The sequence below is a fragment of the Oreochromis aureus genome, linkage group 12 (assembly GCF_013358895.1).
Source record: "Oreochromis aureus strain Israel breed Guangdong linkage group 12, ZZ_aureus, whole genome shotgun sequence".
Lineage (NCBI taxonomy): Eukaryota > Metazoa > Chordata > Actinopteri > Cichliformes > Cichlidae > Oreochromis > Oreochromis aureus.
In genome coordinates this window covers 29,752,028-29,777,227 of record NC_052953.1, presented here as the reverse complement: position 1 = coordinate 29,777,227, position 25,200 = coordinate 29,752,028, and the positions used below count along the sequence as shown (strand labels likewise).

The 25,200-nt window shown below is 43.3% G+C and overlaps 1 protein-coding gene across 9 annotated transcripts in view; it reads right to left on the bottom strand.

Moving 5' to 3' along the window:
• Nucleotides 1-25,200, bottom strand: part of fbrsl1 (fibrosin-like 1) — a 276,987-nt gene that overhangs the window by 73,683 nt on the left and 178,104 nt on the right. For all 9 annotated transcript variants that reach the window (XM_039620498.1, XM_039620495.1, XM_039620496.1 and 6 more), the window contains one exon: nt 13,198-13,227. In XM_039620498.1, coding sequence (XP_039476432.1) covers nt 13,198-13,227 — 30 coding nt within the window. The remainder of the gene's footprint in view (nt 1-13,197; nt 13,228-25,200) is intronic.

Here is a 25,200-nt window from a genome sequence, read left to right as displayed (position 1 = left end):
ATGCGAGTCTGCCAAAACAAACAGTTTACATTACTTAGACATTGTATTTTCACCCCGCGCCCTAGCGCCGTAAAAGGACACCAGCGGACAACTGTGTCTGGCGGCGTGCCTGGTTTGGGGCTGAGGCCAGGGTCTGAGCTGTGTCGGGGAATATGCCTCGTGACAGATGCTCGGGAGACGCGGGCCATGGCAGAGGTCTACAGAGAGCAATTAACACAAACGAAGCAGCTATGTCATTAGCTGGTCTTTATTAACCTGAGTGATCAGTTCAGAGGCCATTAGTCTCCAGTGATTGGAGACTTCCCCAGTTGGCCTGGACCATTACGGGTGTGATACACTATTTGTGATGCACAATGTGGTGAGACCCTTGTTGTTTTGTCGGTATTGTTTTCCTGTTGGTAAAACAAGAAATAGTTGATAATTAGTGCTTGCTTCTGATATTGCAGAGTGAAGCAGTTCATGTCAACTTCATGTCATGTTAACTTTTCAATTGTGTCATGTGAGTATGTAAACATTTTTAATAGACGCTCTAATTAATCAAACCCAAAGGTTAAAACAATTTGGCTCTAAAGCTATGGACCAAAGAAGGTCAAAGGTGAAGTCTCTCTGTTTGAAGACATAAATTGCTACATTCAGTAACTTTAACTGGCATCCTACTTTGCTGTTCCTCTGACTGCTATAAATGTCATAATAAACTGGAAAAAATTTAACAGGCAATCATAATAATAAAAAAATCTGCGCTCAGCAGTCACATCAGTTGATTCGATTCGGATTCGTTTTCACAACTATCTGAAGCACATGGTCTACTCAACTGTGGCTCGCCTGGTGGGAATCATAGCACAGAACATCCTGCTCTGTGACTCATCTGATAACACGGGCTGGCGGGAGGGGGGTTGGTTGGTGGCGGTACACCTTCCTTCTCTGACCTGCGTTGCATGCTGGGAAAGAGTGGCCCTGTGTGTTGTTCCTCTCTTTTGCACGGGCCCTGGGAGACTTCCCTGCTAATGTTCTCCTCCTGTTTTACAACAGTACTTCCTGGAACAGCCCCCCTACTAGTCATCAGATGCTACATTAAGGGAGCACTCTGAAGTCTTCCTCTACCACTAAGGGCCCCTGATAAATAACTTATGGAGGAGAGGATTCAAAACATCTCTCCTATTACTAGCCTCGATTCATTTTTTACAGTCCCTCGAGCCTCCCATCTGTCCTGCACTTCAAACGCATCTGAATGCTCAGAGATGCTTTGCCTATTCTATCCTAGGGGATCCATGTGAAGGTAGAGAACGAGGAGAGAGGTGGTGGGGATATGTGTGTGTGTGTGTGTGTGTGTGTGTGTGTGTGTGTGTGTGTGTGTGTGTGTGTGTGTGTGTGGCGGTGTGCTGGGTGGAGAGAAAAAAAAGAAGTAATATGACAGAGCCAGGAGCTTTGAGAAGCACAATGTGCCGAAAGCATCTCTCCCATCACCTTCCTTTCTGACTATTCTCCGTGGAGGGGAAGAAAGAAAGCATTTGAGGGAGTGGGAAAGAAAGGAGGGGGGAGGGAAACATTTGCGGCTTAAGCGTCATGGTCCGGCTCGGAGCTGTCAAATTATGACACATCCAACAACTCAGCTTCTTCTCAATCGCAATTACAAATTAGTCCATTAGGCTGCCGGCTGCCTGTCCTTTCTCTTCTCTGCGCTGGGATGGGATTTATGCGAGTCAGTGTGTGTAGACCCGTAAGGGTGGGCAAAAGGGAGGAGAGCAGGAGGGAGGGCACCTTCCCTGGGTAGAAGATGGCAGTTTTCAAGTCACATAACGAGACAAACAAGCAAACCAACAGTTGTAATTTGATGTGATGTCGACAGTAATTGTCTTTGACGCCACGGATGGGCGTGAGGGTGGAATGGGGGCGCGGCAAGTTGGCCTTGAAGTGGTAGTTATGGAATATAAATGGGGACAGCTTGTTTTCAGAAGGTAGGAAAAGCAGTGTATATGTCAATTTCTGCGAGGGCATTAAAACGCCGCTTCAGTCAACCACCCTATCAGCTTAAATGGATTTTAAATTAGCAGTGAGAGCATGGATAACAACATATCTCAGCGGAAGAGAGCCCACTTTTCCCGAGTGAAAGACATAGATGTGACATGTATAGATTTTGAAGGAGTTAAGACGGCTTTTAGCGATCCCTTTTACTGATACCATTGGCTTTTCTCAGCTTGTGAATGAGGCCTATTCACATTTCAAGCAAATTCAATTTGAGCTCCAAATCAAAGACATGCATTAGGCCACTTTAGTGTAAGGTAATATTAACTGACCGAGAGATATTTGGAAGATGAGAATCAACATCACTAGTAATTACATACGAATATAACATGACTTTTCCACCCCGTAAATGATCAAGGTTCGTCCCCACATGTGCATTTATGAAACCTCAGCATGACTTACCTGAAAAGGGTTTCATTACTGAACACGCTCACGCCTTTTCCACTGAAACTAGTGATACAGATTACTAATCGTGCAATTTGAGCTTTATTGGAAGTCGATCCACACTAAATCCAACCATTTCTGCTTTTTTTTACCACAAGTCAAAGCCCAGATGAGCATTTCTGCCCCGAACAGCACCCTGTGTATTTAAGTATAGACATAACCACGGTGTCTCGAATTAATAAGGTCAGCCTCGTTTTATTACTAGGAGAGTAAAGCTAATGAAATCATACAGGAATTAAGTTGTTTAAGGGGTAAACTCTGGCTGTAGGGAGACGATAATGAGCACGTTATGTGGGAACCCCCTACCCCTGTCCTCCCACCTCCTCAGTCTACGTTGAGCTAGTAACATCCTGCTGGTTCACAAATAAAGGACACAAGCAAGTCTTTTAAAGGACAAATACTGTGTGGGGGATTTGGGGGAGCCAGGGTGAACTTAACAAGCAGGGATCTTACAGATTTAAAGGTACTGCTAAAAATTTATGGATGCATGTTTGGATGAGGGCCATGCTGAACAGCTTGGCCAGCTGAGCAACATCACAGCGGGATGCCTAATAAGCCTTGCACAATTTTTCACCCCATATTTTATCAATAAAAAAGCAGTTTAAACAGCCTCCCCTCGAACCGCAGCCGCTGCACTGCCTGCCATCTGGAGCCCTCTTTCATTTTATAATCCAACTGTCATTAAAATGCTTCTTGGCAGTTTACAGCTCGTTCCCCCTGTGCAGATGTGGAAGCGATCTTCAGACGGGGCTCACTGATCAAAGTGTTCACTGCTGTCAGGCAGAACACTTACCACCCTCAGGCTACCTTCCAGTCCTATCTGGACTTAATACCCCCACTATTATTTATTTATTTCCACACTTCTGTATTTATCAGGTGCACCACTCCGAGCAGAGCTAAGGTCAGCTCCAGAAGGTGGCTGTAGGTGGGATTGTGAGGATGCAGATTGTGCTATCAAGGTGCTTTTAAGCAAGGCATGCGACCTCGCTGTTTTCTTTAACAAACTGAAACAATTACAGGGAAGCCCAGAAAATCTAAGTCAAAGCAAAGTTATCACCTTTGCTGGCAGCTTGGTGCAACTGAGTTGAAAAGGCTTTCAGATCCAGATCAAATCAACTTGTAGATAAAAAGCAGTAATATCTGTTCATTACTGAGGACATTAGCTTGTTATCAATCACACAGAGAAGTGCTCGGAACAGTAATTCTACTCGCCATTAGCAATAATAGTAGTTTGTCAAAAAATGCGCACATTAGGCTGAACGTCGTCAAAACGTGCACAGTATTGTGCGGATCAGTCCTGCTGACATGCGAGCATGATTTAATCACTCACAAGCTAAAACTATACACGCAGCACAACAATAATAAGCGTGAGCTTTATAACATAATACGGAGCATTTCTGGCAGCAGACACAAAGGTGATGGCGGTGGGTCAACCCGTTGGCAGCGTCCCTGTATCATATCACTCTGCCACATTCACTGTGTGCACAAGCTTGACTTGTAGGCTGCCCGGCGACCCGCGGCCTCCTCACTGATGTGGCACGGCACACATGGCGTTAATACTCCAACCGGGTGTTGATTGAGCTCCCCTAAAGCCAGTGACGCATGTTGCCTTTGTTTGGCAGCCGTCCCGGTGTAAGAACTGGGGCCATATTCCGCCTGTCAGTGCCATGTGTTCGCTCTCCTCAGAGCACAGCGGCTGATGCCACTCAACCACCACCCCCCTACCTCCCACCCTCTGGCATCTCTGTGGGCACCCCAGGCCAAGCAGGTCTGCACTAATGAAGTCAAATTAATTTAATGGATGCCCATGCCGCCTGTGTCGGTGGTGCTTGGCAGGGAGACCGTTCAAATGCTGGTCTCTGTCTGTGGCTCCAAAACCTCATACATATCCAAGAGCTGGTATACCGCTTCTGTGTGTCAAGCTGAAACTGACAAGCATATCAGCTTCAGTTGTGCCAATGTGCCCTGCATGAAATTGGTCTTCAGTGCCCACAGAAACCATGGCAGGCAATGTTCCACAGTTAACTTCAGAGACAGTCCAGGTGTGTTCGCTAATTAAAGCTTGACAAAATGATACGAAGAGGGAAAAGGAACTGGCAAGCGAGCATGAGTGACAGCCATCATTAATGTCTGCTTTGCTCTCCCCCTCTGCTTCCAGATTCCTGCTAACTTTTAGGAAAGACATTCCTTCAATCTTTGAAGCCCTGTACCTCGTCCTCTGACTGGTGCACATCACAGACTGCTTTTGTGCATAGGGGACTGCCATGGCTGGGGTTTCTGGTTTAATTGAAGACAGCAGGCCCCTGTTTAGGCCTCTACTCTACGGGGCTCTCAGTTTTCCACATCACATACACATTCGCCCACGGAAAGTTCCCTCCAGAGCCGAAGTGACGCGAGGACCTGTGGCGCTTCAGGTCTGGCAGTCACCAGGCCATCCACAGGCATCTGAGTGTTTAGATTTACTCGGAGATGTTCGAGTGGTTGGCAAAAGAACGATGGTATATGTTTCTCTCAGCTGGTGGGAAAGCTGCTCACTGCTCACTTTCTTTATTGTCCGTCATCACCATTATGAGGGCTGAAACTGATCCTTCCCATACAGGTTGTGAAACCTGGCCTCAGTATGTAATTGAAGATTAAATAAAGAGCCTCAAGAAATAACTATAGTTTGGGACTTTTTTAATACGTGTTGATATTTCTTATAACATTTCTATAAAAAAAGTGTGGCACACAACATTGCTGACTGGCTACTTTTTAAAAGGAACAGGAGCTCTAATTTTCCTGCAGCCACAGTCAACCTAAACTACATTTACTCATATTCCAGGGCAAAGACGAGACAAGGCTTCTTCAGGGAAACATTACCCAGAATGGTACTGATTCCTAATAACAACAGGGAATTCTATATTTATCCCTGAATGCATATGTCATTTGTTGTGAAGGAAAAGCGAGTCCTCTTGCATTAAGCGGCCTCGTGCAGACAAGCCAAGGCTGAGACGGAGTCTTGGTGCGCCAGCATAAACGCACACAAAGTCTGTCTTCCATTTCCAGCCAGAAGAAATGTGTAAGTAATTACAGTCCAACCATGTTTATTGAATAAAAACCCACTTTGGCATTATGTTTATGCACGATCAGAAACGCTCAAATCCTACATCCACATACACAAAAACATTTGTGTCTTACTCGCTTCCCACAGAACATCTGTATCCAATGTGGAGTCAATTTTACTTTTATTACTCATGTGGAAAAATGTATATAGTGCTTGGATTGTTATTCAAACAGAGGCCACTTGAAAAACAATGATTTCTGTGCCATGTGGGTTTGGAGCAGAGTGGACACACACTTAGCACAGGGTTAGAGAGTTTAGCCGCATGCTAAAGGTTTTGTCACACAAATGCACTGAGATTACTTCACGTCTGATTAAGTGGCTGTTGTAAAAGTGCATCATTAGAAGCATATGACCTATAAATAAACCTCAACATGACTTAATTTTAATTATTTTCAAAATGTGGGTGAAGCTTCCAATCCAAGCTGAAATCTTCTTTAACTTACAAATGCAACTATTAATTAAAAAAAATTCAAAATGTATACTACTAAAAATATTCTCTACAAACATGGATATCACAAATAATACAGCGCACGTATAGCATTATTTCCAACAGATCCAAATACTTTGATGCAGTACCAGTTAGATGCATTGTGACATCACAGCTGGTGTAAAATCTCACAACTTGTCTCGTTTGATATGGCGTGCCATGCTTTCTCTATTACCGTATCATTGAACTGACGAGATCTCTAGCAGAAAATTGTTCAATCGAGCGTTTCACCTGGCCGTTGCTGAAAACTCTTCTATTACAGAATCGGAGCTCTCAGGTGGGAAAAACAGTGTTTGAAGAAAACCGCCTCTAAAAATGGATCTAGTCCGGGTGGAAGAAAAACACATAGCAAAACCTGGTGTTCATCGAGGCAACAATAATTCCCCCAATAACAATGATCACAAGCTGTTGAACATGGCTGAGTGGTGACGGGATTTTTTTTTTTTTTTTCAAAGAGCTAGCAGAGCACTGCTGTTCCAAAGACAGAGGGTAGGGTGTGTGCTATGATTTTAACAGAACAAAGGAACAACTATGTTCTATTAACACTCTCTGCCAACACAAACAGCCTCGCTGAAAGACGGCAGTAAGTGAAAGAAGATTACAGTCTGGATGCCATGTTATGTTTTCATACCTCCCTTGCTCTGAGTGGCTGACGTGGTTTTGGTTGCCACAGCCCTTCTATTTTCATCTGCGATGCCAACATCTGTGCTAACCTTTAAGTAAGAATCTGGACCAGGATATTGGATGCCACATCGGTGACGCCACGGCCATGTTGACTGTCCCTGCATTGCTATATGACATGCATTGCTAGTGACAAGCTGTCTTTGCTGATGTCAGTTGGCCGTGTCTGCTGGCTGGCCCTGCAGAAACTCCAAGTCTTTCTCTGTCATCACGCCTCTTCTTCCCAACATGCACTGGGGCTGGTTTTCACTGCCGAGCGTGCCCTTAGTATTACTTGCTTCTAAGCTGCACAAATACACACGCATCATATGTTGCTAAGACTAAATGTGTCCTCCTTCACTTCAGAGGCAAATCAAAGTGTGCTCCCTGATAACTGCATACTTGTGCACTAAATGTACAACAGATGGATTGCTTGAAAACCACTCAAAAAAGAAAAAGCCTGCAGAGCACATATGAGCTGGAGCTGACCATAAATGAGAGCATGTTGCAAACAGCCCAATATAAATCAAAGAGATAAGTGCTTCCAGGTTCATTGTAACAGCTAGATGTAATAAACATCATGAGGACAACTAATGAAGAATATATTTATTTCTGGCCAATGTACAAAGCTAAAAGTCAGAATTATTTTCCTCTAAGAAGCTGATTATAGCATAAACTTAATCTTAACCTTAATCCTTAAACTCACAGGAAGCTTTACATCCAAACAATACTGAAATTAGGGGGAATGGTTAATCTTCTGATTTGAATGTTCCTCCACATTTTCCACCCTTTTCTGCTTTCTGCCAGAAAGCGAAAACAATCCTGAAAGGAGGAACTAACTGACTAAGAGGAAGAAATGAAGGACGAGAAGGGAGGAAGGAGAGAGAAAGACAAAAGCAAGAAGAGAAAAAAATGACATCTCCATATTAAGGCCTGTGTTGCCGGTGTCAGTTCTAATTTCACAGTGCCTGTGGGGAGCTGAATGCAACCAGTCAGCTCTGGTCTCATCTCGTTCTTCCTCCATTTTAAATCAGGGACGATGATTCCCAAGCTGGGGGGAAAGGAATATTACTGGCAAATTGGTTTTAGACTAAAGACGGTGGCGAGGCATTCTGCTTTCTCAGCTCTTTCCCAGGTGCACTTAATCTAATTTCATTAAAGAGATGAGGACGGATGATCACTTGTGTCGAAACATTAAGCCGGTCCATATTTTCCATCCATAAAAAAACGTTAAGGTTGTCAGCAGCCCGGTGCATTCCCTGTTTGTTACTGAATATGATGACTCTTGGAGACCAATCTAGAGCTTGCAAGGCATTGGGGGTTGGGTGGGGAGGCTATATCTACATGCATATATATTACTATTGGCTTCTTTCCTTTTTCAGATGGTGACAGAGGGAAAGATGTAAAGAATGAACACTGGCGAAGGCAAGTAGGAAGTAGCCACTGAATGAAAAAGATCAGGAACAAGAAGAGAATAATGTTAAAACAATAAGAGAGGTGAAGGCAGTGGTGCTGTTAACACATATGGTTTGATCCCCATCCAATCCTTCGTTAATGTTGTGCGAGCACTGCCAGCTTTACAAGACGTAACCTCCAACGCTTCAGTTAGGAGGATACCACCAGCCGACGAGCCATTACTGAGAAGTCGTTTAGACGTGGTGATACGGCGTTCATTCTGCAAACTGCAGGAATATATGGAAGTAGAGGGGGAATTAATGTGTCAGTCAGAGCCCATGTGCTGCCCTGGTAGAAGAGTACACCAGAGCCATAAAAGAACTCATTGACAGGATGTGGTAATGGTCCTCGGAGACTCCCCCGGAGACAGATTCACTTTCTGCTGAATGACTGCTCGGCAAAGAGGACCAAATAGAATTAGCTGACCGGGGTGTCCTCCGCTGTGTGGTAGTGTGGCCATTGAGGCTGCTGCATTAATGTTTCGCATTCAGGCAGCCGGCCACTGTAATATTTGCACAGGAGAAAGAATACCAGGGAAATTGGAGGAGCTAGGGAAGATGGCAAAGTGAGGCCTAATGGAGATAGGATGACACTCCAGGAGAGTGCATGAACAAACTGAGAAGGGATAAAATACCACTCTATTTCTTTCTCTGGCTCTCCAGTGAAAGAAAATGATGTCCTGACTTGAAGTACCTCAGATGTGTCAGAGACTGGCCAGTTTGGAAAGTTCAGTCATTGCAGAAGGAATACAGAAGGATGGAAGCAGAAATCTGTAATACTAAAAGACGGTTTAAGTTAATTAGTAAATTGCTTAATATCACTGTCAAGTGATAAATGAGCAAAAAGAAACAAGAAATCCATGAAGTGGTTCGGAGCCAGAAAGATATTACTGCTGGTGATATGAGGATTTTGATGAGTTGTTGGGGAAAAGAGTGTAAAAAAATGTGCTTGTTTACATTTTAAGTACATGTTGTTTCCTGGAGGTTTCTTCCTGTTAAAAGGGAGTTTTTCCTTCCCACTGTCACCAAGTGCTGACTGCTGGGGTTCTGTCTATTATTGTAGGGTCTTTAGAGCCTTGAGATGGCTGTTGTTTCGATTTGGTGTTATAAAAATAAAATTGATTTGAAACTCTTTACACAATTTCACCCAACATTGACCTTGTGACTGCACACTAATTTTCCCATTCTACAAGCACAACCAATCACTCAGCCCACTTTCTGTAGAGCTACGATGTGTTCTGGGGCATATGAGAGCATTTTACTAGCTCAAAGTATTTAGATCCAGACTTAACAGTGAATGATGTTCCCATGTGTGCAGCACAGTCTCACGTGAATACATTTAGTGTCTGTGTTGCTATGCTGTTTCTTATTTAAGCTGTGGTTACTTTCTTTGCAAGCTTCAAATTTAGCATAGCTTTGTGCAAACACATTAACCGTTGCTTTAATGACAGTAAACACAGTGAAAAGACTGTTCTACTTAAGAATTCCTAATTATGTGGGTTGTTTTATGCCTCCGGGGTGCAGACATAAGACAAGCCAATATCAAGGGTATATGTTAAAAAATTACACTGAATACTTCTCATTGTCAAACATGACATAATACTGGCCATCAGATGACAGGCCTCTCAACAAACACTGGTAACAATGTGAACACTATACCAAGATTCTGATTCCTCGTTTCATCAAGGCAGGCCCATCTATATGAAGCTATCTCTTAGGGCACCCTCGCACTTAACTAGAAGCGACTGGGCAATTGCTAAAGATTTCAAATCTGACATGCTCTGGAAACACGCCATCGGGTGCTATATCAAAGCATTGCTTTGATGCAAGCCAGTTTCACAAGGTGCAGCAATCTAAACTGACTTTGCTGTAGCAACTCGTCAGTGTTATTTAAATACAGTGTAACTGATTGCACCCTGGGGGCACACCTGGAAGCAATATTCTAATTAAGTTAATCTGTGAAATCCCGACAATGTGGGTGTTCAGGTGGCTGGTAATCTGATGTGAAAGGAGCCTTTGTTTTCACTGGAAAGATTCGGGAGGAGCTGGCACCTGTTTTAGCAAAACGTTGCAGAAAATTATCACTGTCGAGTTATCCTGAGTGCAGGCAATTACAAATGACAGTGTTTGTCTTTCTCCTCATGGAACCCAATTTTTACACCGTCATATTTTTTTCCTGCTTTTGGTGATGGCCTGTCAAATTATTTTTTCCCCATTCTTCTCCCTTCCTCTGCAATTTGATATGGATGATTCGCAACTCTCATCACCTTGATTATGGTAATACGTGTTTCTGAGGGAATAAAAAGGGCAGGGCTGCTATAGCCTTTATCCAGATGTTCTTTTCTTCTTGCACGCTTGGAAAACACGTCAACACCAACAGAGACTTTTCAAAGAATCCACAACAGTGAAAGAGCGAAACGTAGTTTTGGAATTATGCCGTTGCTCTGTTACATTTCCTGTTGGCTTTAGGAGAAATCTTTTGTTTACAGTCAATACCTCTGCTCGTGGGAATGGAACTTTACCACTATTGGAAGAACAGAACACTTTAACACCTATTTTTGGGGCCCCCATTTTTACTTATCTAATAAAAATTGTTATTATTATTATTTTTTAGTTTCATTTTTCAACAAGGTAGTTAGATGATCATTTTTTGAGTATAGTCCTGTGTGACTAGCCAGTCCACAATTAACTGTGGACTGGCAGTGTATGCATACATTGTAGGTTCTTGTGTTCCAGTGCTGCATTCCTACCATATGTTGCTTGCTGATGTCAAGATAATATTAGCTGGCAGCAAAAAAACAAAAAAACAGAAAAGAAAAGCCAGGTTTTGGATTACTGCAAACAAAAGTGAATGCAAAGACCTATAAACAAGCAGCAACTGAAGGTGGCTGCAGTAAAGGCCTGGCAGAGGCTCTCCAGAGAGGAAAATGAATCATTTGGTGATATTAGCGGGTTGTAGACTTCAGGTATTCATTGACTCCAAAGTGTTTTCATCCAAGTATTAAAAACTATCTTTATGTTTAAAATGTTGTTTTATTACTTTTATAAAGCTCTTGTTATGTGTAAAAATGCACATTAGTTTAATCTGAACTTTACAATTTGTTTTATTCTACTTGAAAACAACAAGCGTGTGAATATTGCTCCCTATCACTACCACTAAGATGAGTCAACTTCAGTGTGTGAACAAGATGAATAATAACACTGACTACTCTTTCACTGTACATATGGGCAAGTCAGTATTGCTTTAATATAGACTTGACAAAACATGAAACTATGCACTTGTACTTAAAAAACTTAGAACTGAGAATGAAAACTAAGAATTGAGACAGACAAAAACAAGCTAGGGACCACACTGAAGCCTAGATAGTTTGACTAATAGTAACTTTCACAAGTTGTTTTCACTTGCAGTATTACTTTGCTGCTTATGGTTTAGGATTCACATTGATTGTTCAGGAAGATGTCTTTTTGCACTTACATCTACAGAAATATGCACTGACTATGTTTCTCACAGTGAGGGCTGCACTGTGAGAAACATAGTGCGCTAAAAGTGGCATTACTATTTTTTCCAGAAATTTCTCTAGCTAAAACACTTCCTGATGACACACTAATGAAAAATAGTCTGAGAAGAAGGTGAAGCTACAATCTGGCTCTTGGACTGTGAAATAATTGGCACGAAATTCAACAATCAGACTTGGCAGCAGTGTCTAACAGTCTCCCATGTCTTGAATGGCGTCCCAGTCCACAGACAGGCTGACACATAACCAACAACACAGAAACACAGCTGAGTTTCTGCAAAACTGTCAAAGCACTTCTTGATTTCTCTCCTCCCCATCTTTATGTTTAGTTCGTACCAAACTTTTTTTTTTTTTACTGAAAATTAAAACAAGAGCACAAGAGGAAACAAAAACCCTCAGAAGGAAACACTCTGAGAGCTTCCCATCTACTTTACTTCCCTCTCTCCTCCACCCACAGTGTTGCCAGGGAGCCGTATGGAGACTGACAGGCCCGCTACATCTCTCTGTCGTGTCAACTAGCTCGTGCCCTCGGTTCCTTCTCGCTTCAATGAAGAGATAAAAGCCTATTGACTTGCCAGGCTACAGTTAATGCAAATTGGGCTTGCTATCAATGTATTATTTATAGGGAGAGCTGCAGACATTTCCACAGAACTGGGAGCTAAGCTTACAGGAGATTAGGCATGCTATCTCATTCATTTACCAGGGAGTAATTGCTAAACTGTGGAGGAATTAGGATGCGTAAGGTTCCCCAAAGGCGTTTCATCTTGTAACCAGGTGCCTGCCATCAGCCAACCACCTCTGAGATGATTACAAACACTCAGAGGTGAAACTGATAGACTACATCTGTCAAACTGTCAACTGCTAACCTGATGACAACGCTGCAAAAATTATATGCAATTTTTTTTAATATTGCTAGGTTTTGTGTTTCAGACTTTGAAGAAAATGAAGGTGTTACTAGTTAGCAGCACAACTAAAGCATATTTTAAATGAAATTGTTGAACAAACTTGTTAAACATCCTGGTTGTAACTTGTAAATCTGTCATTCCTTATGCTGGAAATAAAACACAAGCGTGACAAACTCAGGCTGCTGTCGAGTATCTTAGAAGAGCAAGCAGATAAAGGTGTTATGTGCGATGTGAATAGATTAAATGCAGATTTTACTGCATGTAGCACACACTACGATCTAAGCTAGGAGGCATATGTATGAAATATTTGTGCATAAAGTGTTCCAAAAATAATAGGTACCGCGTCTTTTCATGAAAAACAGAAAACCAACATTGAAAATCAGTCTCTTGATGTGCAACATTTTTCTTGTCACTTTTATGCTCCGTACGATTCAAATGATCAACAGTGTTGGGACCAGGCACAGTTGCTTTTTACCCCCTTATCTTTTTTTCACTAACAATACACTACGACTATCTCCCCTTTCTCAGTTGAGAGCTCAAATTTGTTATTCACAACTCTCCGATTCTTCATGCGCTGGGTGAATAAACACAGGAAAAGCAGTCTTACCTTGTCGTCAATGTCACTCTCGCTGTCACACTGTAACAGAAAAGAGACAGACACAGGAAATATAAGGAATTATTCATTTGGCTCCCCACCCCAGTAGCATAATCAGTGCAGATGTTATTTTTGTGTGCAACCTCTCATTCACTGTCAGCTTTCAGTGCAAACGGCAGAGGATGAAGAGGGAAAGGAGAGTGCGGTAGTCTGAAAGAGTTTTTTTTCAAGTTTCAAAAGGAGCGCAGTGGCACAAAACGCCTTTCTGGTGTTTCTGTCGCAAATTCACTGCTTTAAATTTGCAAAGGATGAAAATACTGTGCACGGGGTTCTATTATAAAGAGTCTGTTTAGTGACTTGGCATTCAGCTGCAGCTTGTCATTTAGCCTTTTAAGTGTGCTTTAAAATTGGACGATAGCATCTCAAGGACACAGAGAGCTTAGGTTCTTTGAATTCTCCAGCACAGTGCCTATTAAGTGTGGTATTTCAAATCCGTGGTGTGACAAACCAGTCTTTAATTTGTATGTCAGTCTTCTACAGGGATAAAGGAACTGAATAACAAGAGAGGTTGTATTCTGAAATGTACCTTGTTCTAGCACAGCTAAAGGCCAAATCACCTTCCATTCAGTCAAGAAGTGAAATGGTTTGTCTTCAGCACTTCAAATTTCACAAGTATTTCACCAATGAAATATGCAGTGATTGGGCTCAAATATATCAAAAAGAATATCAAAGAAAAAGATTTTGAAAAAGTCAGACCTTGCCACTTTTCACAAACAGATGACAAGAATGCTGCAAATACCAAGAGCCCCGGCCTTTTATTCCTGGTATGTTCACCGACACAAAACTCTTTTTGGCACATAATAAAAACACGATTAAACACGTACAAATACGGGAAATTATTTTCACCTTTAATCAGAAAAAATGTGTTAAGTTAAGGTAAAGTCAATAACCCTGTCTAACAGCATTTGTTTGATTTTCATTGCAACATTCCTGAACTTGTATGCACCTTACGAGCTCTTGCGTCCGTTTCTAACATTCGCTTGTTACTAACGGCTCCTGGCTGGTTACACCGCAAAGATAGAGAAGCTGTGGAAACTGGAGTGGCTGAGCTGCAACGCCAGGCCCACTGGACCTCACAGCAGGATGCATGAGGAACAGAGCAATTCAACCAAAGAGCCACATGGAGAAAGGAAGATGGTCTCCGATGAAAAAAACCTGCCTTCAATCTGTCAATTAAGTCCCTGTGGCAACATATTTAAGTGGGCCCTCTCTATTTTGTTTGACTCCCTTTCAAAGGGGGGCACAATGAGGAGGGAGCTGTGTCAATGGAGGCACAGTGTCCTTTTGTCGTGAGCGTGGTGGGTCCAAATGTATAATTAAGTAACGAGAGTAATCAGAACAAGCGCTCGCTGGCCAAGATCTCTCAGGAGAGGAGAATGGGGGGATGTGTGTGAGTGTGTGTTGGTTCAAGGGTGAGTCCATGCCCAATAGCTTATCCTACTAGGCAATGCCAAAGGTTGGTAGGAGTCCTTGGCTGCAGAGTCATCACTAACAACTCTGTAAGATGTGTGTGTTTACTTATACGAGACATGCAGGAAGAAAATACACTTGTTGGAGGGCATAAAACAACTATATCCTCTGAATAACACAGTGTAGTCATGAACTGTCAAATCCACTGCTTAAATAGTACACACAACGACACCACAAGGAAAACAATCTTTTCAATAACTTGTTCAATATAAATAGTGGTAAAAATTTTCCTGCATTTCAGTGGGATTCATATCTATATTTCTTCTTTTTGAGCAGTTTACTGGTGGATTTGCTCATGTGCTCGGGCTGATCCTGGTGATAAGGTCCAATTGTAGCTCAACTAAACTTTCAAGCTTTGCTCTTTGATAAGATGCAAAATTCATAGTTAAATCAATGACTGCAGAGATCTGCAATTTCCACTGCCATGTGCAACAGCTTGTATGAGGTTCTTCTCCTGAAAAGGGCATTTCTACTAGGGATATACAACTTAACCTATATCTTGATCACATTATTACAGATTTCAGGTCTGGCCTTTGCATATACGTTCAACAACTATAAAGGATATTTCTGCTTCATGTGCCATTAACATTCATATATAACATAATACCTTTCTCAATGTAGATGCCTGGATTTACCTAAATTTGATCACATCTGTGTAAATGCAAAGTCTGAATAAATCTGAAATCTTCACCAACTGTAAATTATTCTGCTAGCGCTAGAAAAATCTGCTTTATATAACTCAGAGATCAGGTTAAATCCAATAGAGGTCTTTAGAGATCTGTCAGTACGAAACCACACACTTCAGAAGCAGAGAACACCAGACCTTAACACTTTAGGATTAACCTAAAAGTACCCCCCCACGACCACACACACACACACACACACACACACACACACACACACACACACACACACACACACACACACACACACACACACAGTACTTAAAAAATGAAAATATTGGACACATTTTTATACAAAATATCTTCTTTTCTCTTCTTTGAACTAGTGCTTGTCAAAAGACAATCATTACAAAGTGCCGGGCATTAAGAAGAGAAAGTGGAAAAGGATTCTTGTCAATCAGTTTCCATTCAGGCTGTGAATTCCAGACAAATTAATTGCAATCCATTTCTATACTGCTAGTTAGGAGCACATCACAACCTGTTATCATCACCCATTTGTTCCCTCAGTATTCTGGTATTTTATCACGAAGAAATCACATTCAAAACAATGCTTCTCTCCATCTTCATCTAACTATGAATTGCGAAAAAAGAAAAGAAAATTGATCCACTCTCTAACATTACCCCTTCCCTGCAGAAAATGGAGTAAATGTATTCTTAGCATGCAGCTGAACGGATGACTTCCATCTCACAGCAGTTGTGAGCTCCATTCTATTACTGAGGACGAGTTTAAACCGTAGGTGATGGAGATGAACAACTGGCATGGTCTATTCCCTGGGTGCATGCTTGGCCTTGTTGTTGCAGCAGTAGCCATGACACTAGATATGAGGCCTCACAAGGCTGGAGCTGGCGAGGAGGAAAAATAATATCAAAAGAGCACAGCATGGTGCTTATCCTTTTACAAGTAGCATGCACTGTAGCAGAGCGAAAAGAGGAATAGTAGCTAGGGCTCAGACAGAGACAGAGAGAGGCACAGCACAGCAGGGGAGAGAGAGGTAGGTGGAAAGAGGGGAACAAAACAACAGTACGAACAGGCGGGGGGGATGCTATAGAGATGAAGGGATAGGCAGTGTTACAGCAGTTTTTGTCAGGCCCATATGTGATTGCCCTGTTGGGCTATAACACTTGGTCCATTCAAAGAAAGAAACACCATAAAAGTCCAAGATTGGCTCGTGCTTGTGCACGCATTGTTGTTGGTGAGAGCAGCGCTACGTCGTTTAGCACCCTACGCTTCTTTTGACTGTCTGCACGAGGGAAACAATTTTCAGCAAGAAGGTACAAGAAAGCCAAATGATGAAAATGCAAAACCACAACCCCAAACAGAAGCCTCCCTAAACAGCATGTCTGGTGGTCAGAGGGGACATTGTTAAAATCGAAAAGATACGCTGCTCACTAAGCTGCCTGACAGGAGCCAAGCCCCTGGTGGGTTTCGTCTCTTGCAGTACCCCCCCCCCCCCCCCAAAAAAAAAAAAAAAAAAAAAAAAGGAAGAAAAACGAAAAAAAAAAAAAGGCTAGTTCTTCAGAGGCATGGAGCAAGCAGCAACATCTGCACCTGGCAACCGCCAGCTACGAAGGGCAACGGGGGACCAGAATCACTGGATGGCTCATCCACAAACCCTCCCTCGCAGCTTTCCACCTCCTCTCCAACCCCTCCTCCCCTCAGCCAGCACATCAGACGAACGCGTTTGACATTTACACAGCTTTCAACACTTCAGAGACAGGAGATTTATTCCGCCAGCGGCCCTGGCTGGAGCCAGGCCTCGACCTGGGCTAGCCCCCATGACGACCCTGTAGCTCAGCCCTGAAATGAGGCAGGGCTGAGAAAGAGAGTAGCATGAGGGAGGGGGAAAAAAACAGAAAGAGAGGGATGGATGTCTCGATTCTCCTGGACATTTCTCTGGCAGATTCTGATAGACGTGCAAGGGGAAGACAATAAGCGTTGCGCATCCCGGAGCACATTAAAACGACTGGCCAAATTAATCACACAGTTCCACTTGTCACACTCGGAGGACAGTCTGCCATGAATTCTGCCTCAGAGATAGAAAGAGGAACAGAAGAGGAACTTGCCCAGCAACGCAAATGCTGGCATGGCGTCAACAACTGTCTTCCTGAATACTGATCACACGCCTGTGCTTGCTGCAAGAAATGTTGAAAAAAAAGAGAGAGAGCGAGAGAGAGCTGCTGGCATTAAAGTGCCACTGTCAGTTCCTTCTCAAAATAAATAAAGCAATAAATAAAATGAATAAAAGCAGAAGAGGAGAGCATAAAAGCGTCAGTGCTTTGATAATACAATTCGTGATAAAAGCTTGATTGGCTGTAATTTTTCAAAGTCACTGTAAGGTGTGTTTCTGCTAAATTATAGTCATATCTAATAACTGTAGATGCAATAGCAAGAAAAGGAACCGGCTTAAAGCAAAATTAACTCCGGATAAGCAACCATTTGTGTTCCATTCAGGCCCAAAACAACACTAACACTTAACTGACGGGGAGACGGCCGCTGCATCCCGACAGCAGCGAGAGAGCATCTGCTTTTCTTGATCTTTTATCCAAATGTATAAAGTTAAAGTGTCCGCAATGCAAAAGTCTACTCATCGTCATAGTGATGGAAGAAATGGCTTCAATTTATAAGACATTTCTCCAGGCACATATACTGAGATACCCCTGATTCTAAAAGAAGACCTCTAACAAACCCGGATCTCCTGGAGTGAGAGCACACAGAGGAGGTAATGGTCCATTTAGATGGTCGCAGACGGAAGCAGTGTCGAATACTGGTGGAACAACACCAATTTTCTCCTGCAATTTCCCTCCTGCAGATACTGGGATGAGGTGTGGGAGCGCAGGCGTCATGACCATTCTGATGGGGTCTGGATGCAAAGCCTCAAGTCCACTGGGGGACCCCCTGCTTGGGCTGAAACATCAGCAGGAGATCTGAAAGTCTCACTGGCCCTGTGGCAAAGCTTTACTTCAACTCATCTTTCATAATTTATCAGCAGGACATTTCGGTTGCATGTTCTTATGTGCTAACCTTTTGTCATGACTCAGCGGAGAGTTTGATTGCGTTCATGATAATATCTGCCTGGAAGAGCTGGACAATGCCATCCTCCATAATGCTTATCAAAACAAATCAGGGTTAGAGACTGAATCCAAGGTGAGCCGGAGCCTGATGGAGCTCTAGTGTGGGGAAGATCAGCAGTCAGGCAAAGCGCTTGGCGACAAATGTGGGCAAAGAGTGGGCTGAAGATGGAAGGATGCAGATGCAATCTTTAACTAAACCACCAATTGTCCTGTTACTGGAAAAGCTTAATGAAAGGGAACTGGCGATTCCAGGCCAGGCGCTTGGCCTGTGCTCCGGACGATGAGAACTATGGCTCATGGAAGAGTGATGAAGCACCAGGATGAAGCAAAGCATAACACTATAGAATGTTTATATATAGAGAGGTAGACCAAATGAAAGCGTTATAAATGGCCATTGTGGTGGCGTCTGGTTACATATATATGTAATCATGCTAGTGTGTTCAAAAGTGACCTTTAAATAGTAAAAAAATCAATTACTCATTTCAAATCTTTGGATGATTCAGATAAATCTAATAATTTTGTATCTATGAATCTGGTGTATTAATGCTATTCATAGCAAAAACACACCACTGCATTTAACTTTCACAACCAGGGAGAGGGAAAAAATCAAGCAATTTCTCTTGACCCTAATAGCTGTATCTGAAAGCACCACCTAGCAAAGTGATTTGATCACAGGATCAAATCTATACAGCCTTTTGACCCCTGACCTCCTCAGCAGGCAGCATGGGAAGTCAGCTGATTACCCAGGGTCAGCCTTAGAGCTCTGGATTAGGAAAGTATTGATCTCAGTGAAGATGTAGGGTCCACGGGGAATAAGATTGAGAGAAAAAGCTCTACCGGGCAGAAATGATATCGACCAGCAGACCTAGACAGGCTCTCACGCAAAACCATATTTGAGCTTGGGACATTGGAATTGGCTGTGCAAACACGAGAGGACTTCAGCAAAACCTCCTTTCTGAGGGCCATTGAGAGAGGACAGAGAGAGAGTGATAGTGAAGGAGGATTGAAGAAGACAGGGTCGGAGAAAATGCTCTTTGCATTAGCCAGACACACCGTGGTCTCTGCTTTAGAACTGACACACTCAAGTAAAGAGCCAGTAGAGGCCATGTAAATCAAGCCGAGGTGAGGACAGATATAGTTCTTGCCCGGGACCACACTAAGCAGACTTTAACATTACCCAGAGTCCACGTAAACAGCACTGAGACCTGGACGCTCTCTGTTTCAATTCTATGAAAGGTATTTGGTGAGGTCAAGCAAGTCGAGCAAGAAGGAGATGGTGGGGTGGACAGATTGACGATGATAACCCGCCTCCTTTCACTAAATTAGAGGACTGCCTTGCTCTCTCCAAGACGAAATCCCTCAACCGCTGCTTTCAGGATAACCCTGAGGGAGGGACAGAGCTGGCTGGGCTGCTGGTGTGATCCTTGGAGTAGTTTGGCAAGGGGAAAACAGACAGTAATGGCAGATGTATGAGAGAACAGGGAGCATTTATTCAGCTCAGAGAGAAAAAGGAAACTGCCAGAAATCTGATGGGACAGGGAATACACAACTGTGTTATGAATACAGCTGAAGAAGAAAAATGGGCATACAGGTAAGGGAGAATGAGAGAGAAAAATAAAACACTGATTTATGTTTTTTTTATTTTTTCTATTTATTTCTTTATTTTTTTGTCTTTCATGGGGCCCCTGCAGCTCCTTCTCCTCTCTGCTGACTGCAGCTAGTGCTATCTTGCCTTCAGAAATTAGCGTGCACAGACACAGACACACACACGCGCAACACTCGGTACCTCCCAGAGTTTTGACATGGCCCTGGGCCTGTTGCTGCTGAGCTGCAGCGGCAGACACTGGGCATTGGAAATTTAAGTCGGGGCGTAGGAGAAATTAGGCGAGGAGGCAAGGAAATGGGATGTTGACTTGAACTGGCCCTGGGGGCAGCTGAGAGTCTCCCTGTGCAGCTCCGTTGGCTGCCTGACAGTTTGATGGAGCGAGTGGAGGCTTCCCCGCGGCCCGAGCCGCCGTCTCTAACACTGATATAGCTCAGTGAGGAACAGATTGAGCCTCCAGGCATTGCTCTGTACTGCTACTCCCCTTCTCTCTGACTCTTTCTCACTCTGTACTACTGCTACTAACTCTCTCTCCTTTGCTAATCTTGTCAAGCCAACAGAGACGTGCACACAATATATGTGCATATACATATGAGCTACTGTGGATGTTCGCATGAAATAAAATACTACATGCATGCAAATACTTATATGTATGCGGACACTTTGCTACACAGACATAACAGCAATCCCCACCGAGAACTTGGCTCTCACTCTCTCCTTCTCCTCCCTACGACAGTAATGTGATGAGCACTACAGATGCTGTTTACTGAGCTCTGGCCGACACACAGGGGGAAGGAGGAGGAGAGGGAGGGTGGGATGGAGGAAGAGGCAGAAGGAGGTAGAGTCAGGGGGCTGGCAGGCCACAGCCATAATGAAAAGAATCTGGCGGCAGCCCACTGTGTGCTGGTCATGAGAAGCATGTGCCGCCGGGGGGCTCTACTGCTAATTTCAGGGGGCAGCCAAGCGTTTCACGCTAGACTTGTCATCGGGCCAGAGGGGGCATTCATACTGGGTGACAGCAAATGCAAGAGGGCGGGTAAAGGGCTTGGGGGGGGGAGCAAAGAGCGAGGGCGAAAACTTCAGCTCCCTTACCTCCCGTCCCCCCCTCTGCAATGATCAAACGTTATTATAGGCAGGGTACAGAATTACAAATGAGTGTCCTGTGGCAATAGCTGGAACTAGATTCAACTACTTTCTTTGCTCTGCTCTCTCCTCAGGTAGCCACGAGGGGCACACTTCATCCTCCAACCCCTGCTGTCCAGACAGGACCTGATACCAGTGCTTGCATCTTCCTCGTTAACCTCACAATAATAATGTGTTACAAAGTCTCCCACTTGCAGACAGATGTACTGTGTGTGCATTCCCCTTGGGCTTTTGCAGCATGGATAAAATCTGATAATCCAGTCAATTAAAACAGTGTTATTTTTCCACAATGCCTGCTATATTCTGATACACCCACAGACAATAAAGGACCAAATACTAAAAACTCTGATGGATGACAACTGCGTAACCCTAACCCTGCCATGTCATTGATTTTTTTTTTGCCTTGGTTACTTTCTTTCTTGTTTACAGGACAGGTAGTCTCTTAAAAGCTTAATGACTAACAGGCACATGTTTAATATGAGATACAGACTGGTCTGAGGATTCAGCATGCACTTTCTCTCACGAGTCACCCAGATAAAACGAGCACAAAGAAAATCAGACAGGGGAGAACTCGCTGTCAGCCCGACCAGTGCATCCAAGATCCTACGAGATCGATGTGAGGGAGGCAGAAAGATGTAGAGTGAGAGCAGGAGCTACCAACTAAGGAGTTGATACTAACAGCTGGCAGCCTACCCACCTAAAAAGGGATGACTGAGTCTAGTCTGGAGAATCAAGCAAGAAAGCCAGGATGAAAGGAGAAGTGCGAGAGATGGAGTCACTAATAAAAGATGGGTGGGTGATGGTAGATGAGTGGATGCGGGACGGGTTGGGGAGGGGGGATTTTGAAACAAGCTGTCACATGAGAAAGAAAGAAAGGGAAACAGAAAAAAGTAAGACAGAGCAATCTAGACTGAAGGAGGAGAGAGGAAAGAAGGAGGCAGCCACATTGCACACTTCAGGCTGTGAATAATTTAGAGGAGCACTGGGGAGACGAGACGAAGATGAACACAAAACACTGGCAGCGTTTGACCTAGAGCTCCAGCTACATCAGTGCACATCACAGAGCGGAGAGCTCTCTCTTCCTCCCTCCCACCCTCTTTCTCTTTTCCCCTCTTTTGCTCTTCATCTGCCTCCCTCTGTGTCAGGGAGGAAACAGCTGTACACTATTCTTGTTTCGCCTCACATTCTATGAAAGTCAACAGAATGGCTGACAACTCAGTTTCATAAGGATCTCTCTCTCCCTACTTGCTCTGGGCATGTCAGAAGAGTCAGAAGAGCCTTGCGTATAAAGGATGGATGTGCATCCAGGCTATACATGGCCATAAAGCTGGATACATGTCTGTCTGCAGATGCCCCTGGCATACAAAGGAGTAATGATGCTATCACATGATATCACAAGGAACATTTGCACAGATTTGTGGGATAAAAGCTTCAACTGCAGTTTTAGCCACCTCGCTGCCCAAATGTTTTGTTGTAATTTTGTAATTTATGTTGTTTTGTGCTTTACATGTGCTAAAACTGTTATTTAGCAGTAATAATTTCTTAATCTTTAACTAATCTTTAACTCTCACTGTTTTAAATGGGATGATTTTGGTCTTATATCTTTGTTAATTGGACATTTTTTGGGTTAACAAGTGATCAAATTATAAATTAGAAAACTAGGAGAATGTGATGTCTAAAGTTATTGGCAGAACAAGAAAGTAAGAATCGGCTGATTAGTCGTGTACTTTCAGTTATGAAAATATATGAATGCAAGAATTGCGCTTGGCAGATTTTCGCTGTAACAGGTAACTAAATAAAAAGCGGTGAATCTCAAAACTCCAACATGAATTTTCTGTTCATTACTGTTGTTTTAAATACATTTCTAACTGTCATTACATAAAGACAATCTATGTCGGGATCAGTGCTGTGAGCAACAAGGACCGGAAAGTGACAAAACTCATCTTAAGCCAGCAGTAAATAACAGCTGCTTGAAGACTGGAGGTTAAACAGAGATTTCTCATGCCACCTTTGTCGAGGTGCCATAAATCACCTCATCTGCTAACGTGTGTGTCTGTGTGTGTATGATGAAAGGAACACTGGGCATCTGCGGTGGGAGTGGCAGTTGGGCGGACAGAGGGTGATGTGATCAACCCAAAAGGGAGGGGCAATTTATTACTGTAATTAAGGAGCAGTGAGATTAGAGAGGCTGGGTTTGAACATACATATTTATATATACATATAATACATGTCTTCATTTGAAAAAAAATATAACATGAGATGAGCAAAAACAAAAGGTCTAAAGATGGCAACCAAACAAAACATGAATTAAATCGGTTCCCTCTGCTTATTTTCTCCCTCCCTCCCTCCCTCCTATGCCCTCTCACTCCCTCTCTCACTGTCTCTTGCTCAGTCTGTGTGGTTGATATTAATGGGACGTCCCTTGTTTGTAAATGTGCCAAGTTGTGTGCACCACTGCAGGCTGTCTATTATAGCAGGCCTCTGGGGCAGCTATTCCATATGGCGTCACATATGGTACTCAGCAGCATCAATTAATGTTGTTATAATACTGATTTTTATGAGCCGGGGTTTAAATCCTTTCCTATTTTTTCCCCTAACCCACGCTCCCCTTGTGTTCTCTTCCTAGCACCGCTGTTTCTTTCATTTGTCAAACTGCTTCTCTGCCATACCTCAAACCTTTGACAATCTGACTTCTGAAGACTATCGAGAATACGAAAAGTTTGCTATGCCAAATAAGCTCCTACCAGCTCTGCTGAATGCTGCTCAAAGACCTTGAACACGTCTTTGTTCCTTCTATACTGCAGAACTAAACTATTGCCAATGTGTCAGTATCGTCTTTGAAGCTCAGAATTCGATCAGTAATAACACGGAAAACATGAAAGCTACAAAAACAAGAATTAGACAGGAATTACAGTGTGAAAACCAACTTACATTTGCATCTGTAAGCAGACAACACATTTACAGGACATACTGTAGTTTTGGTCACATTAGGCTAGCATCAGGGACTATTAATGTGTTAAATTAGGTCTGTATTTATGCACAAAGCGATAGGCAGATGGATGTAAGAGCAGAATCTGAGGGGCCCTTTTGTTTCCTGGTGCCTTTGGTGGCGGATCTGACAGGAAGGGAACAAGAGCGTAGCAAAAAGCCTCGCTTAAAAAGCTCCCAGCCACACCAGCCTTGTCAGCGACGCCACAATTAGAGGCTAGATCACTGGCGCTTCCCAGCCAGGAACATCTCACTACCACTCCTCAATGGAGCTCTTTCGTTTGAGGAACACACTCAAAGCAGGATTTTAAAACGGTTCGGATGGCTAATCACTCTCAGGATGAAAGGCCCTGGCGTGTTCGTTTGTCTCAGCATGGGGAGCTTCCCTTGCCGTTTCTCTGTCTCTGATTCTGATTGTTTTTGTTCGTTTCTTTTGCAGCAGGCAGGCGAGGCAGGCGAGCTGGCAGGCAGCGCTGTTTGACGGTGCAGTCAGACCCAAGTGCAGGCCTGATGCTTTGTAGTGATATTTCCAGCAGCACAATCTCATTACTTTTTGACGTGGCAGATGCATGCAGGGGCGGATTGTCATTTCACGCTGTCAAAAGTTCCATGAGGAAACGGAGACAGGAATGGAACTTCAATGACCTGCACGCCTTTGGCTCATCAACACTGAATATATTAAACCAAATAAGACAGATAAAGCCCCATGAACCAGATACTTAAAGATGCTTTGTAAACTTAATGTCCACTCCCAGGAGTCTTGAGGGAATCGCTTTTCCTGATCTATATCTTTGTAATCAGAACTGTTTCAAAGCCTCGCAAAACCTGTTACTGTGCATTTGAGGAAGCCTAATTAAATACTGTGTACAGAACTGCACAAACACTCAGGCGGCACATATACATATGTAGCTAAGACAAACAGTGCTTTGTGTCTTAAAAGGAAAACTCCTGAGGGCTGCATTCCACACCTCTCAGAAAAGTTTTCACATGGGACAA